Source organism: Palaemon carinicauda, chromosome 35, assembly GCF_036898095.1.
Source record: "Palaemon carinicauda isolate YSFRI2023 chromosome 35, ASM3689809v2, whole genome shotgun sequence".
Taxonomy (NCBI): Eukaryota; Metazoa; Arthropoda; class Malacostraca; order Decapoda; family Palaemonidae; genus Palaemon; species Palaemon carinicauda.
In genome coordinates this window covers 14,844,550-14,863,525 of record NC_090759.1, presented here as the reverse complement: position 1 = coordinate 14,863,525, position 18,976 = coordinate 14,844,550, and the positions used below count along the sequence as shown (strand labels likewise).

Here is an 18,976-nt window from a genome sequence, read left to right as displayed (position 1 = left end):
AGTTGGAAACCAAATTCATGGCCCTCATACAGGAGAGGACCTGCCAAAAGTTGTGTTCCAACTTAAGTCTCTCTTGCTCAGAGTGAGAGTTCGGACTTGCAGCTTTAAGGAGATTGTCAGTGTCCGAGTCGTAGACATCATCTACCTACAGGCTTACATCCAGAGCTTGGGGTAGGTCAGGTTTGTCAAAGGGATCTGTGAAGGGGCCTCCACAGGGGATCTTCTTCGTGCCTCTGCCAGCCGAGCCTCCCTTGCTACAGCGTTCTTAGTCTTGGTCTTGTGTCCTTGAGCTCCCTTCGCACCGAAAGGCGTTGCTCTTGAGTGTTAGAAGGAGCCGTCTGCGAGGGTTTGGTGACACCAGGCACCGAAGACACAGCAGGAGGAGCCAAGAAAAATAGACGCTGGTCCGGTGGCACTTTTTTAATCTCTTGAGGATTGAAGGTATGGAGAGATATCTCCTTGGGAAAGCCTAAGTCCCTACTTCCTCTAAGGTGGAGGATATCACCATGAGTTGGAGTAATGCATCTCATCCTCCTCTTCATCTTTTCAAGTTATGACCTCCCTTGCCTTCACCGGAGTAAAGGGAAGGTCGAACATATAAGCATCAGAAGAAGGAGTCACTATGGCACAGGATCGAGGTGGAGTAGATCCATGTGCCCTATCCAAAAATGGCCTCCTTCTAGGGTAGACACTCCTATGAAACAAACTCGAAGATGATTAAAAAGGGATCCTAGGAGTAGCTCCGACTGGAGCAGACGATGACTGTGGCGGCTGAGGAGACACACTAGAGGACTTCTGCAGGGTGATGAGGTAGGTGCTGACCCACGCAGGGAGTTCAGCATCCTTAGACGAGTCCTTAGGTTCCCTTGGAATTCTAGGAGAACATCTCCTAGAAAGAGTCCTAGAAGGAGGCCTTTCTGACATAAGAGAGATCCTCAGGGGCAGCTGGAAGCGCTCCTTCATTGGACGAGGAGGAAGGACTGGACTAATGGGAACAGTAGGGAACTTGTTTGGAGGCTCCTTGAACACTTCTGGGAAGGTTATAGGCCGTCTGCTAGAGTTGGTAGAAGCGGGAGGCTGAGACAGAGGGATTGGTACTGCACTTGCTCGCGACTTCAAACCCTCTGCTCACGAATGGCTCACGGAAATTGGTGATTTAGGTGCAAAATCGCCAGTTTTACACGTCAACTGGCATGATTTGCAAGCAGAAGTGCTCGCAACAGGAGCATTAGGAGCCAAAGTAGTATAAGAAAGCCTGGTGTCTTCCTGATGCAGTGAAGGGATCTCTACGCTGGACGATGTCGGCAGTGTAGGCCTCTGAGTAGGGGGGCAACCTTGAGCTTCACCAAAGGATGTGAGCGTTGCATTGGCGAACGCTTTGGTAAGGCAGCCCCCCCAGCAGGGAAAGGCATTGGAGGCTTAGATGGACCCCTATCAAAGGAACAGTCAGTTTCAAGATTAGGGTCAGCCTGGGGTCCTTTAGGAGACGAGCGGACTGAGGGGCGACGTGCTGTAGGTCTGCGTGAACGCTTACCTCTGCCTTTAGATGAGGAATGTCTACACCTGATCGTGAACATACTGTTCATAATCGGGAGCGTGTAGCTCTCGATCGAGAACAGCGAGAACATCGTGAGTGCCTAACTCGAGGAATGTGAGCGTTGGCCTCGCAAGCGTAAACGTCGATCTCGAGAATGGCGGCCTCGCGAACATGAACGTCGCCCTCGTGACAGGGACCGTTGTCCTCGTGATCTAGATCGCCTGGATCTAGAATGCAAGTGTCTGGACCTAGGATCGTGCATGGAACGATCGCGAGACTTCTCATCGTGAAGAGGAACGCCTCTGGAGAGAGAGGCGAGCATTGAGACCAAAGGTCTCGTGAGAGCAAAGCTCTAGAGCAAGAGCGCCATCTAGAAGAACACTCAGATCGAGATGACCATCGATCCAGATGATCTTCAGATCGTCGTGAACGAGGATCAGAAGAGAAGTGTCCCGAAGGACGAGAAGATGGAAGAATTCGTCCCTGCGCCACTGGAAGGGGTGTTAGTCTCTGGGAGATTATCCTCACCTGCAGCTGCTGTAACCCAGTCGGGAGAAACAAAAGGCTGAAGGTTTTAGGACAATGATGTCCAGCGATGGAGCATGGAATCGTTGTCAACAGGAGGCAGTTGGAGAGGTGAACGTGCGATGTCACCTTGTCCATACGTGGATGGTATGGGAGAGGGCGAAAGATGAACCTCGCAAACCTCCAAAGCGAGGGATGTTCCAGGCTCTAGAGAAGGATCCCTCCTGGCACCACGCTGAAGGAGACGAACAAGCTCTTCCTTCGTAGGGGGTGCAGAAACCCCTAACGATGGCCACACCTGTAATACATCTGCAAAGGAAAATGGCTCCCAGGCAGCTGGAGGTGAAGTTGCTCCTCTAAGGGAAGCATCTACACTCCAAGTACCCTAGGGTTGCCAAGGAGTTAGACGATTTACGCTACTACGCAATTGTCCCTCAAAAGAGGGCGAGCGAGAAGCAGCTTTAGGAAGAAATTTGGGGGTGCAAGAAAAAGAAGAACATGCTCTCCTCGCCCCTGAGGGAGAGATATCGCTCTTAGCCTCCTTCCTGTGCTGTCCAAATTTCTCCCGTTGAGAGGCAGGCTACTCCCTAAATACTTCACAAGGCGAACCCTGCACACAACTATGGCCTCGACACGATGTACACAGAGAATGCAGGTAGGTCTCTAGCGATGACATGAAGGTACTGCACGCGGCCCCCTCGCGCCCCAGACAGATTCACATGAAGGCGATCGGGAGAGAGAGCAATCACACCTGAAAAGAAAAATAATAATAAAAAAGTCCAATGGTAGCCTATGGAGAGAGAGGAGAGGTCCGATCTCTACTGAGACAAAATAAAAAGCGACGTAGCTCACAGCTTTGAGAGTATATATAGAGGTGACTGGGTACCACCCAACCAGCCCCGATCTACCCGCTCAAATGGTTAGGCAGGGTTGCCACTTCACACTTTTAGTCTAATGACTACCTTCCAGCTTCGCCAAAAGATTATCAACATAAATAACGGAGGGTTTGTTAGTATAGGAACAACTAGCATTTGGTATTGCACTTTTAAAGAGGGTGATACACATCCAAGAGGGAGAAAGAAAATTATTTTTTGTTGCATACCTGGATATTTGTAGTTGGCTGCTGTGAATCCAACTTTAAATCATCCTGAGCTTTCTTTTCTGCTGCTTTGGGGTCTGATGAAGACCCAGAAATAACAGTGGTCTTAATAGCTCCACCTACAGCCCCAGATGGATGTGAAACCTGGCCCACAACATTAGGTGCAAGACTGGAAAGGAAAAGTGAAATACAGCAGTCCATTAATATAGTTACTGTACAGATAGACCTGAAAATTACACAATAATATTTTGAAAAACTGTCATCTTTTGTCAAATAACAATACATAACTACAGGCATACCAAGGAAAAAAGCAACTTTAAAGCCATAATGTTTTGTGTTAGAAGAAAGAATTTGTCAGAACATTAAATCAAGAAATTAGATCAACACTATGAAAGTAGAGGCTTCTTAAAGGACTAAATTAATGTTAGAAAACTGCACGTCAGAGAAAGAAAAGAAGCACAAGTTGGAGGAGAAGAGGAAGAATGTGCACGTTTATTCCTATTTCGAACTCTCACCCCAGGTTTTTATATGTGTAGGAACAACTACTGATTATATGTTCATTGTACCCTTAGTATCAAATCTCCTAAACCTGGTATGAATGTTTTCAAGAGTTGACATTAAGGTGTTTCCTTACCCTTTCAGAGATGAAGAGTAAATCACCACTACATGACAAATTTGAAAGTAATTTGTATTTTTTTTTAACCATACAAACCTGTAGCTCTTTATTAGGAATATACTTTAAGCAAAGCTGAAACTAGCCATAAGACTTTTAGTGAGTTGTTACTACCACACCGCTAGTTAGCGGTGGGTAGGAGGGGTAGCTGGCTACCCTGCCTACACACACACACCTGTGTTCTATCATTACTTTTAATTGGAGGCAAAACTTTCTCGGGAATTGCTTCTAAATTTGTCATTTGTTCCAACACCAGAATACAAACCTTAAGCTCGTTATTAGGGAAGACTCACCCTTTGGGTGGATGGAAGTCCTAACCATGTCACAAATCAGGGGGTTTGTAGTAAATCATTCATGAGGGTTTAGACAAATTATTGATGGATGTTAACTGGGTTAATCTAAGTCGCAGGAAGTAGGGCAGTGGTTGCAACCTATGACTCCTCATCTCCACGATTCCTGGGCATTGTGGGAATTAGTTTAAACTAAATTCTGTCACAAGCCACTGGGCCTGAAGAAAGAGTTGCACCATGTATGCTGAATGTAAACTGTTGTCATTCTTTTACTTCCCACGTCAAAGCATTAGGGAGGTTGGAAAAGCACAGGGGAATTTGAGGTGGGGCAAACTAGACCTGGGCGACAGCTGTCACGTAGTAAAAGGATACCACCTATCTGGAGGAAGCACCTGATCCCCATATAGACAGGTGCCATAAAAACTCACCCTTGTAAGTAGAGTGAGGGAGTTGGGCGAGAATCATGGTCGCGTGCCCTTAAAGCCGATGGGCGCCTATTACGCCCAAACAACACTACACTAGGTTGCGATCTTAGTAGTAACTTTTGCATTAGACTTATGATGTGAGACAAGTATTATGTGTGGCCCTCCCTCTTGCTTGACATGGATAGAAATTAAGATGGTAAGGTTTCATTAATAAGACAGATTTGGGACCTGAGATAAATTGCTATTCTACTGATGGAAGAAGATTAACATTAACTTGCTCTGTATCCGTTATCCCCGAGTGTGTGTGTAAATTACAAGTGATTAATTGTTAACCACCATTATGATAAACTGTTCCAATAATTTAAAAGTCAGCGAAAAACTTACATTTCTTCTGTTATGTAATTTGAAGTTCTATTGACTATGTCGTTAACAAGATTAGGTTGTTCACTTTGAAGATTTCTGCTCGTTTCTATGAAAATTAACTTAGACAATAAATCCTCTTACGATGTAAAAGCCGTCTAATTTACCACTTCTCATCATTTATTATTTAATTGCCACACATACTGACAACAAACGGGCTGTTTTTTTAAGGTTTTCCTCTACACGCTCTGCATGTAACAGGGAGAAACTCTGACACCTTGCTAAATTCTGTGCAAAGCACGGTTGGCAGCCTAAGCAATCTGCGTGATTGTGTGATACTAGCAGTGTGACACAGGAATCTCTGAATATGCCATAGCCGTTACTCAATCCCACCTCACCATGGGGTAAGGGGATGCAACAAGTATACATACTTTATACTAGGTTACACAAGGGAAATGGTTTTAGCTGGAGACAGCGGAGGCCAGCTTGCAGAGTACTGTAGGTGCTGTTCCCGAAAAAAGAGGAATATGAAAGAACAAAAGCCAGTCCTTATCATTCACTCCAGGCTTATTCCCAGGTAAAATCTGCCCTTCACCATCTGCTACTTGTCCATCAAGGAGCCTGAGGTGTTTAAACCATTAATTGTGTAGCCACCTCAGTGAAATGGAGAACATCACCATGTTCCTGTGGGTCATGTCCTGCAGGAAGTGGGCAGTGAAGGTAGTTTGATGCTTCCATATGCCTGCTTGCAGGACCGCCGTCACAGAGTAGTTCTTCTTAAACACTAGGGACGTACTCATGCCCTTAACGTCACGAACTCTCTGTCTCCTCGGCTGAGAAAAAGAATCGGGATTCAATGCAAAGTCTACAACCTTGTGAATGCATGCAGAGAACGTGTTCTTGGTAATCCTTCTCTTGACCTTTCTCGAGCTGCCAATCGGGGCGAGATCCTGTAATTTTTAGGTAGCCCCTAGAGCCCCTCCCTGGCAAAGTAGCGGTTCATCTAGATTATTGGTTACGCCACAAAGGCTCCCAATCCAAAAGGGCTCGAATCTGGGATCCGTTGCTGCCAGATTTTTAGGTCTGGAGAGACACAGGGACGAAGTCGAGTATTACCTTTCCCCATTGCCTGAATAGATGTCATAGGAAAGACCATGAAGTTTGCCGACTCTCTTGACCAAAGCCAACGCAAGCGGGAAAACCGTCTTCAAGGACAGGTGAAGATCTGATGCTTGGCCTCCTGGATTGAAGGGAGCACCCTTCAGGGACCGGAGGATGCAAACCATGCTCCCTGGAGGTCTAACTTCTGACTGAGGACAGGTAGGCTCAAAACTCCATACGAGGAGAGACAACACCAACGAAGAGAAAAAGATAACTTATTTCTGCCTAAAGGCGAGGCTCATGGGGGCAACTGCCATATATGAATTTCATATCAGAATTTGAAATAATTTATACAGCTTTTATATATTATCATCGCCTCCTACACCTATTGACGCAAAGGACCTCGGTTAGATTTGGCCAGTCGTCTCTATCTTGAGCTTTTAATTCAATGCTTCTCCATTCATCCTCTCCTTCTTCACGCTTCATAGTCCTCAGCCATGTAGGTCTGGGCCTTCCAACTCTTCTAGTGCCCTGTGGGGCCGAGCTGAACATTTGGTGAACTAATCTCTCTTGGGGAGTGCGAAGAGCATGCTCAAACCATCTCCATCTACCCCTCATCATCATCTCATCTACATATGGCACTCGAGTAATCTCTCTTATAGTTTCATTTCTAATCCTGTCCTGCCATTTAACACCCAATATCCTTCTGAGTGCTGTGTTCTAAAATCTATTAAATCTATTGGAGATTGTTTCATTGTCATTCCATGACTTATGTCCATATAGTAACACTGATCTCCCTAAACTGATATATAGTCTGATTTTTATATGTAATTTTAGACAACTTGATTTCCAAATTTTAATTAACCTAGCCATTGTCTGATTTGTTTTTTTCAATCTTTCACTAGACTCTAATTCTAAGGACCCTGTATTGGAGATCATAATTCCTAAATACTTAAAGGACTTCACCTTTAATCCTTTCTCCTTCCACTGATATTTCATCTTCCATTGCATACTCCATTCTCATCATCTCTGTCTGTCTTCTATTTATTTGCAGACCAACCTCGTGTGATATTTCATGCATTCTGGTAAGGAAGTATTGCAAATCCTCTGGTTTTCTGCTAACAAGGACAGCATCATCGGCATACTCTAGGTCTGCTAAAATCCTATCACATATCCAGTCCAATCCTTCTCCTCTATCTCTGACTGTTCTATGCATTACAAAATCCATGACGAGGATAAACAACATGGGTGACAAAACATTCCCTTGGAGTACTCTGCTGTTCACTGGAAATTCATTTGATAAGACTCCATTAACATTAACTTTGCACTTGCTATGCTCATGAACAGACAATCAAATTCACATATTTATGAGGAATTCCATAAAAATGCAGGACTCTCCACAAAGGGTGCTGTACAACATGTCTCAAAATGAAAATTTGGTCAGTGCAGCTCCTACCTTTCCCAAATCTTGCTTTTTCATCTTTCAGCTTTTCATCAATCTTTCTCTCCAGTCTCTTTAGAATAAGCATACTACAGGTATATACTTTCATAACTGAGGTAAGTGTTATGCCTCTGTAATTATCGCAATCAGTCAAGTCTCCTTTTTTTGCTATTTTCACCAACACTCCTAACTCCCATTCACCAGGTTTTTCCTCTTCATGCCACATTCTACAAAATAATCTTGTAAGTAGTCTGGGAGTCGCGTCCTTTTCAGCCAGTATGAACTCGGCAGTTATTCCAACATACCCATGGGCTTTCCATCTCTTTAGTTAATTTTAGGATAGCTTTGACTTCAAACACACTGAATACATTCATGGGCACATCAAGGTCTTCATCAGCTTCAGGTATATCAATAAAATCATTCCCTTCATATTCATAACCTTACTAAAGTGTTCCATCCAACGTTGTCTTTCTTCATCTTCTGTGCCTATAACAAAGTCATCTCTCTTTTTGATGGGTATTTCATTCTTCTACTTTGCCCTAGCAACCATACGAAGAGGAAAAAAAAAAAGATACAGTAATAGGAAACGTTCTATTTAATGAAGAAGCAACAGGAAAAAGAAAAGAATACATATATCATACGTGGATAAAAAGGGAGAAGAAAATAAAAACTAGAATAAAGAAGAAAACTGATGAGGTGACAATGGAAAGGCAAATCCCTCCGCCAAGCAACTAAACTGAACTAAACGTAAACAATGGAAAAGATTATAATTGGCTATGTTTTTATTTACATCTACAATACTAAAATGTGAATATTACAAGATTATTATTGGAAACATTTAAGTGAAATACCAGTTTAATCCAAATCCGGTTTATTTCAAATATACCGTAGCTGTAATTTTTTACCACAATAAATGGATATACAGTGTACAGCGAGAGCTAAGACAAGCTGGATGGAGAGGTAAGTGGTGCAAAGCATGCCCAGTGTAAAGGAGCAAAGGCTATTTGAAGTCTTCAAGCTGCTAGAGTATTTATCGCGAATGTGATTTTTTATTTAATATGTATTGCGGTTCTCTGTGTCACGTGTAAGTGAAATCGTGAAGGAAGAACTTGCGTAAAAAGAGACCTGACTGTACGATATATATGCAAAAACCAGAAAAAAAGTCACAGGCCAGTTAAAAACGTAGGGCAGAGAGAGAGACGAACGTTTACTCTCACCAAGCCAAAAGTAAAAAGTGACAACAGAACACAGGTGTGTGTGTAAGCGGAGTAGCCGGCTACCCCCGTAGCCCATTGCTAAATAGCGGTGAGTTAGTTACATCTCACTAAAAGTCTTAAGGGTAGTTTCAGCTTCGTCGAAAGTATATTCCCTAGTAAAGAGCGCAAGGTTTGTATTTTGGTGTCGGAACAATGTGGTTTTTAGAATTAACCTATAAACTTTACTCTTTGTTACATTAATTGTGAAAAGTTTTGAGGAGATAAAAATTTACTTTTTTTTTTTTTATATTTCTCATTTGCACATAGAACGTGACCTAATTAATTTATTCTTACAATACCTCAATATAAGAAGACATAAATACAGTACACAAACTGCTCCTACCTTCCTAATGAATGACCTGAACCAGTGAAAGGCTTCAAAGATGCTTTAGGTGCTGAATAATCTTCGTGGCGATGATCCGCCATATTGATGTAAACCTCTCCTCCACGTGCTTCTCTTATTAGTTGCAAAGGTATTTCACTGAAAGATAAATTCAATCCTGTAAACATCTCAAGAATAACTCAAATAACACAATATATAACAAAAATAAAGGGTAGTCCGTGAAATATAAACAGGTAAAAATATTATTTCCTATAAAAAGATGACCCACAAACACTTTCAAGCCCTATAAAATTAGAAAAGTAAACTTAATGTCCCTGTAGCTACTAAATTAGTTGCTGACTGCAATCAAATAAATTTGCTTATTTTGTTAAAGTATCCTTTTGATCACTAAAATTAATTTAGTTTTCAATTTCTTTCAATAATCCATTTTCTAACAGTATAATGAGCTTAAGATAAACAAGAGTAGTACATGAGCAAGTAAGCGGAGTAGAGCAGAGGGTACACAAATATTCATGAACAAAGAGCATACTAATTACTAAAATGGGATGATCAACAAAGAAAACTAACATGTATATTCAAATTCAATTGTCTGCTGACACTCGAGTTCACTAAGACAAGAAACTTGCAATAAAATGTTTAGAGGAAAAGAAAATTTACAGATATCACAATATTTAGTACATTATTAGTCTTCTATACAATGGAAAAGATAAGTTAATATAGTAGTATATGCTTGATGATTTGGACTTTAGACCAGATGGTAGGTTATGCCTATGCTTTGAAGAGATCTCTACCATTCCCTCTTTATGTAATATAAAAATAAAGTTAACAGGGAAAAAAAGGTGAAATCAAATGAATAATAGACTTCCCTTCAATGGTAATATTACTGATAACCTAAGAAATAACAAACTTAGCATACAAAATAAACAAATCTAAAAAGAAGAAAAAACTGAATCTGCTCTTAAGATCATAATTGGAAACTTCTAAATATTTTGGAAATGACATGTTTATATAACAAAACCAAATGAGAAATAATATTGTATTCTTCAATAAGAAAGACTACATTGATGAAACAAAAGTTGTATACAATGATACAGTCTTTGAAAACTGTTGCACAATAACCATCTATTGAAACCAGCAACAATAAGACTGCAGCTACAGATAAAAAAATATGACTGCTGTCATATTCTTAACAGCTCTACTGCCACTTCAGACTTGTAAACCCCCACAATAAAACTGTGTTGATACAGTTAACATTGCCATATATTTACAGATAGGTAATGTCAAGTGAACTAACAGAGTTGCTTATCCCTACCCAAAAGTGTCAACTCTGGTTATGTAAACAGAAGAAATATGACAAGTTTGGAAACAATTTGTATTTTTCCAAGCAATACAAACCTGGAGCTCTTTACCCTTATGGAGTATCTTATTTCGGAAAAACTGAAATCAGCCGTTAAGCTTTTTGTCAGGGTATAACTACCCACCGCTAGTTAGCGGGGGAGGAATGGGGTAGGCTAGCCCTCCAGCTCCCACCAGCACTAGCGAATAACCGTCAGTTTTGTAACTGGGGCAGGACTTTCTAAGGTAGGTGTTGGCGGGTACAGAATGTGTAAAGAGCTCCAGGTTTGTATTGCTAGGAAAAATAAAAATTGTTCCCAAATTTGTCATTTGTTCTGGTGCAAAAGACAAACCTTCCACTCTCTACTATGGAGACCCACCTTTAGGTAGATGGAAATCCATGAACCAACTGGCTGGTAAGTGTCCCAGGATAGCCCCTTGTACAGGTTGACCTTGAGGGATCCCGCACCACATTATACTCGTAGGATGACGGCCTGGCCAATCATGGCAGGAAATAAAGAACATTCTGTGAAAAGGCATTAGTACACTTTCGGGCCATGCTCTTTACTAATTCGCACTTCTTTCTGACTTCCCCCTAACAGGAGGACCTCTAACATTAAAATAACGGGCGACCTAGATCGCATGCAGCCCTCCGTCAGGTGAAGGAACTTGCCACCCACTTCACTAGTGCTCGGTGAATGAGTGCGCAACACTGTGCAAGATTTCCTTGCAAAACTCTGGTCTTTGTTCACGACCAAGTAGAATAGACCTGAGAATTTATGTATGACCTGTCTCCCGCAGCAGCCTGGTGGGAAGCGTTATACACTCCTACGGATGCCTGAAAACTTTAAATCAATCAATTATACACTCCTACAGAAGAAGGCATTCGCTCGTAAATGGCTATTAAGGCTGTGGAGACAGGTTGTACCAGCAACTTAACAGAGAGGAAAATTTTTTCCCCCGATCATTAGAAAATGTGAAGGGTTCTGGACTACCTGGTCAGCCAGTTACCCAGTAGGGTAGTATACAATTCCCAGGAATTGTGACTCTCCCCCCCCCCAAGGGTTAGCCAGTTCCACTGAGTGGAACAAGAGACCTTGACTGTCAAGAAAATGCAAATCTCCTCGCTTACTCCAGAGGGCCCGAGAGTTTGCGTAGCAAGCAACATCTCAAGTTGATGTCAAGATGTGCAACCAGTTACAAGAAACCAGTTGCACGCACCTGGTATGAAAGGAGGGGGGGGAATCCTATCCTCCAACTGCCTCCAACCCAGAAAGAGTTGGCTGAGAAAGTATGCTTACAGATTGGTAAACCATGATAGCTAGTATTTCCTAGAGAAAGTTGTTACAGTGAGTCTCCTTAGCGATCACTGTTGGGTGAAAGGTAAGATTGAGACGTATCATCAATCTATTATCGGACAGGTAATGTTTGCACAAGTCCATCTACGAACCAGTAACACAGACCAGGGAGGAGGACGAACATACAGGCGTAGCCCGCATTATTAGTTGTGGCTGGAACTCAGTTGGAGAACATTGATGAACATTCATTGAGACCTCCTCCTTCCAATGAACGACAAAAATGTTTGCATTTCTTTGTTTCCGATCAGCAACACTGGCATAAGTTTCAGATGTTCCCTTCCCCGAAACCGATTCGCTTAGCAGAGGTTTTCGGAGTAAGTATTTAAAAAAAAAAAAAAAAAAACTAAGACGTCCAATCGAAAAGTTGGGAAGGAAAAGCCTGAAATGAAAGTAGAGTCTACTTGCGGGTAGACAACCTACGTCTGGTTACTGGAAAGTAGACGGGTAATGCATACCCTTTTTTCCCATAATGAATATAGCCATAAACACAAATGATTTTTGTAAGATGTTCTATTGGCAGAAAGGTCGCTTGCTCGCATGCAGATGCCAGAATGTGGTTACGCATGAGTAACTTCTTTGCCTCCAAGTAAACGTTTGAAAATGAGTCTGAGCTCGCTTGTGGGAATAATGTATGTGCGACGAATCGCAACATTACTTCCCAAGGAATTAGATCGTCAACTGGCTGAAGCATCTTTTAAGATGTGAGCCTATGCAGCCACGAGAAAAAAAAAAAAAAAAAAAAAAAAAAAAAAAAAAAAAAAAAAAAAAAAAAAAAAAAAAACCTACAGCTAGCGTAGTGATCATACCTACGTCGGTTTGCCTGCCCACCTTATAGGTGAGACTTGCTGACGTTCATAAACGTAATGAGAAGCTGACAATGTTTGTCTGACTGCTTTGTGGGCAGGGCTTGCTAACGTTTGTAACGTAATGAGAAGCTGACAACGTTTGTGTGGCCGTCTTGTGGGCGGGGCTTGCTATCATTCATAAAAGTAAGCAGAAACTAATACTGTTCCCTTGGGACTAGAGGCTTGAGAAAATAACCTTGTAAGGCTATGTCTCACCATCTTATTGTGCGAGTGCTCCGAAGAGCAATCCATTCCGTAGGGAAATACAGCATGAGAAAAACAACCCTGAAGGATTATGTTTCATGAAACTTGCGTCTATCGAGAACTCGTCCCCCTGGCCACAGTGACCAAATGCGGCGATCTCAAGTGATTGGTAGTTAACTGTATTTGTGGCAATAACCCGGAGGTTTTGTCTTGGCGAGTGTGCATGCACTACCGAAGGAGTTTGTTTCAGCCTTTTTAAGGAGTTTTAACCAATGCCTGTAGTTGTGTAAACCTTCCCGGGGAAGAGTTTCCCATGAAGAAGTGTAGTCTCGCTTCTAAGGGTTTGTTGGCTCAGAATGCAAAGAACGCAAGTTTGTACAGGCTTGCCAGCGAATGCTATCTGATATTCGAAAATGCTGGCAAGTGTCCACAAATGCTGGCGAGTGTCCGCAAATGCCAGAGAGAATCAGCGAATGAGCTCTGATACTAGCGAATGCCAGGGAGACCATTGAATTTTACCTTTACGGCTAGACCCGGAAAGTGTGCGCTACTGAAGTAGCGCTCACTTGTAAGCAGAAGCTCTGCGCATTACCGAAGTAAAGAGCACTAGAGAAAATAGCAAACTGAAGCTCTGTAGTAGCGCACACTAGCGCTGGCGAGTAGAGTCTCGCAAACCCGCCTTGTGTACTAAGGCGAGCAACCTGGATTGCTTGCAGACCTTCATCAGGCAGAAGAGCTCACCCACCCGCCTCCCTGGGTGGTTAATACTGCGCATGACTTCTCTGCAAAACTAAGATCCTTGCAAAGTACTCCTGCTCATCTTAACCCCAAAAAGGGAGTGGTGAGTAGCCTTATGTTATCCCTTCGGAGGGGAACGATAAAGGCTGTGCTGGACTTGAAGACCAGCTGTTTCTCCTTTGTCAAAGGTTGAAAAGTTAAGTCCTAGGATACTCATTGATGGGAGAAGAGGCTGCCACAAGGGGCCGGCAGCGGTCACCATCTGCGGTAAAGATCTCAGAGGGAAGGTGCAATGAGACTCATTTCGTACCCTGAGGGTACGGAGGCGATGAGTAGGAACTGAAAGCAATCACCTAATTTGTTTGTTGACAAGCTATGAAGAACAAGGGAAGGCCATGGATGAATCCAATTCCCACTGGAGGAATCCCCCAAAATGGAGGAAACCACACAGATGAAAGCAGTCTCTCCCACAGACAGGAGAGGGGACCAACCTCTGTTGCCACTATCTTCAATGCTCCCCACAAGCGAGGAGATTGCTGGGCAGTGGCTGGTAGAGGGACTCTACCTCAAAAGGGAGAGTTGCTAAACACCTGGTGGAGGAACTCTCCCTCGAAAGGGAAAATTACCCAACACCTAGAGGCGAACTCCAGGCAGTACTCTCTATGTCCCGTTAATGTGCCTGTGAAACGTATTCGAAGCTTGTCTCTGGGTTCACCCGCAGGAGTTACCCGACAAGCCACTCCAAGGCGTTCTTGTCAGTAACAGCTCAGGCCCGCCCGCTGAAGCAGAGGGAACGTCAGGGCGAGCAGAAGTTGAGGCCAAAGACCTCTTGCTACCTTGCCTTGCATGGGAAATCCATGAGCCACAAAGAAGGCAGCTCTGAAAGAAAATGGTATTTTTATTATAAAATAAATCTTTAAATATACTTACCTGGTAGTTACATATATATAGCTTAAATCTCGCGTTTCGACGCGGCACGACAAAAATTCAAATTGGCGGCGACAGCCGCCATGACAGAAGGTGGTCATACATGAGCACCACCACTCGTAGGTTATCAGAACCATACCCATCATCTTCAGAAATTCGATGTCGGTTTTCAGAAGGGAGGAGGAAGGGCCCTTTTATATATGTAACTACCAGGTAAGTATATTTAAAATTTTATTTTATAATAAAAAATGTTATTTTTATTAATAAAATAAATTTTTGAATATACTTACCCGGTGATTATATAAGCTGCAACTCTGTTGCTCGACAGAAAACTCTACGTTCAAAATACGCCAGCGATCGCTACGCAGGGAGGGGGTGTACATCAACAGCGCCATCTGTCGAGCAGGTACTTAGTACTCAATGTAAACACAGAACCAATTTTCTCCTCGGTCCACTGGGTCTCTATTGGGGAGGAAGGGAGGGTCCTTTAATATATAATCACCGGGTAAGTATATTCAAAAATTTATTTTATTAATAAAAATAACATTTTTCAATATTAAACTTAGCCGGTGATTATATAAGCTGATTCACACCCAGGGGGGTGGGTAGAGACCAGCATTACTTGTTTACATTATTATGAGCTAAGTATTTTGTATTTCATTTTAGCAGTTATTCAAAATAACAAACATAAAATAAATAAGTACCTGGTAAGGAAGTCGACTTGAACAATTACTCTGCCTTTTTAAGTACGTCTTCCTTACGGAGCCTCGCGATCCTCTTAGGATGCTGAGCGACCCCTAGGATCTGAAGTATCAAGGGTTGCAACCCATACAACAGGACCTCATCAAAACCTCTAATCTAGGCGCTTCTCAAGAAATGACTTTGACCACCCGCCAAATCAAGTAGGATGCGAAAGGCTTCTTAGCCTTCCGGACAACCCAAAAAACAATAATAAAACATTTCAAGAGAAAGATTAAAAAGGTTATGGAATTAGGGAATTGTAGTGGTTGAGCCCTCACCCACTACTGCACTCGTTGCTACGAATGGTCCCAGAGTGTAGCAGTTCTCGTAAAGAGACTGGACATTCTTAAGATAAAAAGACGCGAATACTGACTTGCTTTTCCAATAGGTTGCGTCGATTATACTTTGCAGAGATCTATTTTGTTTAAAGGCCACGGAAGTTGCGACAGCTCTAACTTCGTGTGTCCTTACCTTCAGCAAAGCTTGGTCTTCCTCATTCAGATGGGAATGAGCTTCTCGTATTAACAGTCTGATAAAATAGGATAAAGCATTCTTTGACATAGGCAAAGATGGTTTCTTAACTGAACACCATAAAGCTTCAGACGGGCCTCGTAAAGGTTTAGTTCGTTTTAAATAGAACTTAAGAGCTCTTACAGGACATAAGACTCTTTCTAGTTCATTTCTAACCATACGAAAAGTTTGGAATATCGAACGATATTGGCCAAGGCCGAGAAGGCAGCTCGTTTTTGGCTAGAAAACCAAGTTGTAGAACATGTAGCCGTTTCGGATGAGAATCCGATGTTCTTGCTGAAGGCATGAATCTCACTGACTCTTTTAGTTGTGGCTAAGCATACCAGGAAAAGAGTCTTTAAGGTGAGATCTTTCAGGGAGGCTGATTGTAGCGGTTCGAACCTGTCTGACATAAGGAATCTTAGTACCACGTCTAAATTCCAACCAGGTGTAACCAAACGACGCTCCTTCATGGTCTCAAAAGACTTAAGGAGGTCCTGTAGATCTTTATTGTTGGAAAGATCTAAGCCTCTGTGACGGAAGACTGATGCCAACATGCTTCTGTAACCCTTGATAGTGGGAGCTGAAAGAGATCGTTCTTTCCTCAGATATAAGAGGAAGTCAGCTATTTGAGTTACAGAGGTACTGGTCGAGGATACGGATACTGACTTGCACCAGTTCGGAAGATTTCCCACTTCGATTGGTAGACTCTAAGGGTGGATGTTCTCCTTGCTCTAGCAATCGCTCTGGCTGCCTCCTTCGAAAAGCCTCTAGCTCTCGAGAGTCTTTCGATAGTCTGAAGGCAGTCAGACGAAGAGCGTGGAGGCCTTGGTGTACCTTCTTTACGCGTGGCTGACGTAGAAGGTCCACCCTTAGGGTAAGTGTTCTGGGAACGTCTACTAGCCATCGAAGTACTTCGGTGAACCATTCTCTCGCGGGCCAGAGGGAAGCAACTAGCGTCAACCTTGTCCCTTCGTGAGAGGCGAACTTCTGCAGTACCTTGTTGACAATCTTGAACGGAGGGAATGCATATAGATCTAGATGTGACCAATCTAGTAGAAAGGCATCTATATGAACTGCTGCTGGGTCCGGGATTGGTGAGCAAAATATTGGGAGCCTCTTGGTCATCGAGGTTGCGAAGAGATCTATGGTTGGCTGGCCCCAGGTGGCCCAAAGTCTCTTGCATACATCCTTGTGGAGGGTCCATTCTGTTGGAATTATTTGTCCCTTCCGACTGAGACAATCTGCCATGACATTCAAGTTGCCTTGGATGAACCTCGTTACTAGTGATATGTCTAGACCTTTTGACCAGGTGAGGAGGTCCCTTGCGATCTCGTACAATGTCAGAGAGTAGGTCCCTCCTTGCTTGGAGATGTACGCCAAAGCCGTGGTGTTGTCCGAGTTCACCTCCACCACTTTGCCTTGAAGGAGAGACCTGAAGCTTTTCCAGGTCAGATGTACTGCCAGTAGCTCCTTGCAGTTTAAATGCATTGTCCTTTGACTCGAGTTCCATAATCCCGAGCATTCCCGACCGTCTAATGTCGCACCCCAGCCTACGTCCGATGCGTCCGAGAAGAGAAAGTGGTTGGGAGTCTGAACAGTCAGGGGAAGACCCTCTCTAAGGTTGATATAGTCCTTTCACCAAGTCAGACAAGACTTTATCTTTCCGGAAACCGGGATCGAGACCGCTTCTAGCGTCTTGTCCTTTTTCCAGTGAAAAGCTAGATGGTATAGAAGAGGACGGAGGTGTAGTCTTCCTAGTGACACAAATTGATCCACGGATGACAGTGTCCCTACCAGACTCAACCACAGCCTGACTGGGCAGCGTTCCTTCTTCAGCATCTTCTGGATGGATAGCAGGGCTGGGGGCTGATCGTCTTGTTCAGCAACGTCCTCATCAGAGGGTTCCTCATCCGAAACTGATGAGGAAACGGCAACGGAGTGGGCAACGTCTGACTCGCTGAATCCGGTCGCACTGGTGGATGCGTGACGGAGCCGGACGCAATATCATGGAACTGCTGCACAGTCTGTGAACTGTCAACAACCATGGGTGCGCGAGGAAGTACAGCGTCAACCCGAAACTGTCTAGACTGTCTGGGTTGTGCAGTCAACACCCTACCGGGTTGCTGAGGTTGACGCACTGCGTCACAACAAGTCACCTCTGCTGGTTGTTGAACGTCCTGAACGTCAACAACCACCTCCGAGCGTCGCTTAACGTCAACGTGCGACTGGCAACCCACACTGGGTCGCATCGGTGGAGGAACCACCTCAACTGGCAGACGCGAGTAGGTTACCTCAGCGTCAACAGGGCGCACAACCGACCGGTTGGAAGGTTGTTGGCCAGAAGGAGGAACCACCTCAACTGGCAGACGCGAGTAGGTTACCTCAGCGTCAACAGGGCGCACAACCAACCGGTTGGAAGGTTGTTGGCCAGAAGGAGGAACCACCTCAACTGGCAGACGCGAGTAGGTTACCTCAGCGTCAACAGGGCGCATAACCGACCGGTTGGAAGGTTGTTGGCCAGAAGGTTCTTCTCCGCATTTAAGTCCTCTATCAAGGACGCAAGCTTGGACTGCATGTCTTGCAGCAAAGCCCATTAGGGTCTACGGGAGCAGGTGTGGCAACAGACGGGGTTAGCGACTGAGGCGGAACCATTTACCATCCCTGAAAGCCTTGTTATGTGTGACATAATAGTACAGCAAAACTTCAAAGGCTCGACAAAAGTTGAGAAGTTGACCTGTAAACAACTTGGAGCGTCTCCTGGCTAGGCGCCAGGGCGAGTCTACCAGAATTGAGAAGTCTATCTGGGCAGAGGCATGAACTCCCAAGCCGAGAACTTCTCTCGTGTCCTATCAGACTCTCGCTCTATAAGCCAGTTTAAAAGAAGGGAAATCAAAGGCTGTATTCCTAAAACTCCTCCTGGTGCAAAAACCAGTCGCCTAGCCAACGTAACGCTCTCTAGGAGAGCGAGAGAGCACTAGCTTAAAAACAACGGCTTCGAAGTAGCTAGGCCTAGTGTAAGTTCTGACGTTTAGGCGAACGAGGAGCAGCAGTTACAAGATCCGGACGAAGATCCTTAAAAAATCATCATGATTTAATTAAAGTCCATAGGAGGCTAAGCAGCTTAAGGCTCCTCTCCAAATGACAGAGTCCTCAAGGGAATATCAGTAGGAGGGAGAACAGCAACTTCCTCATCTACAGGAACCTTGTCCGATAAAAGCTAGGTTACCTCAGTGAGTCTCACTGGTGCATTAGTAGCAGACCAGAA

General features: G+C 43.8%; 1 protein-coding gene across 1 annotated transcript in view; it reads right to left on the bottom strand.

The window, feature by feature from the left end:
* The window catches only part of p47 (NSFL1 cofactor p47), a 191,748-nt gene that overhangs the window by 23,119 nt on the left and 149,653 nt on the right, over positions 1 to 18,976 (bottom strand). The window contains exons 6-7 of the mRNA XM_068358767.1: positions 9,051 to 9,188; positions 3,165 to 3,330 (exon numbers count right to left, since the gene is read on the bottom strand). Of these exons, the coding sequence (XP_068214868.1) occupies positions 3,165 to 3,330; positions 9,051 to 9,188 (304 nt within the window). The remainder of the gene's footprint in view (positions 1 to 3,164; positions 3,331 to 9,050; positions 9,189 to 18,976) is intronic.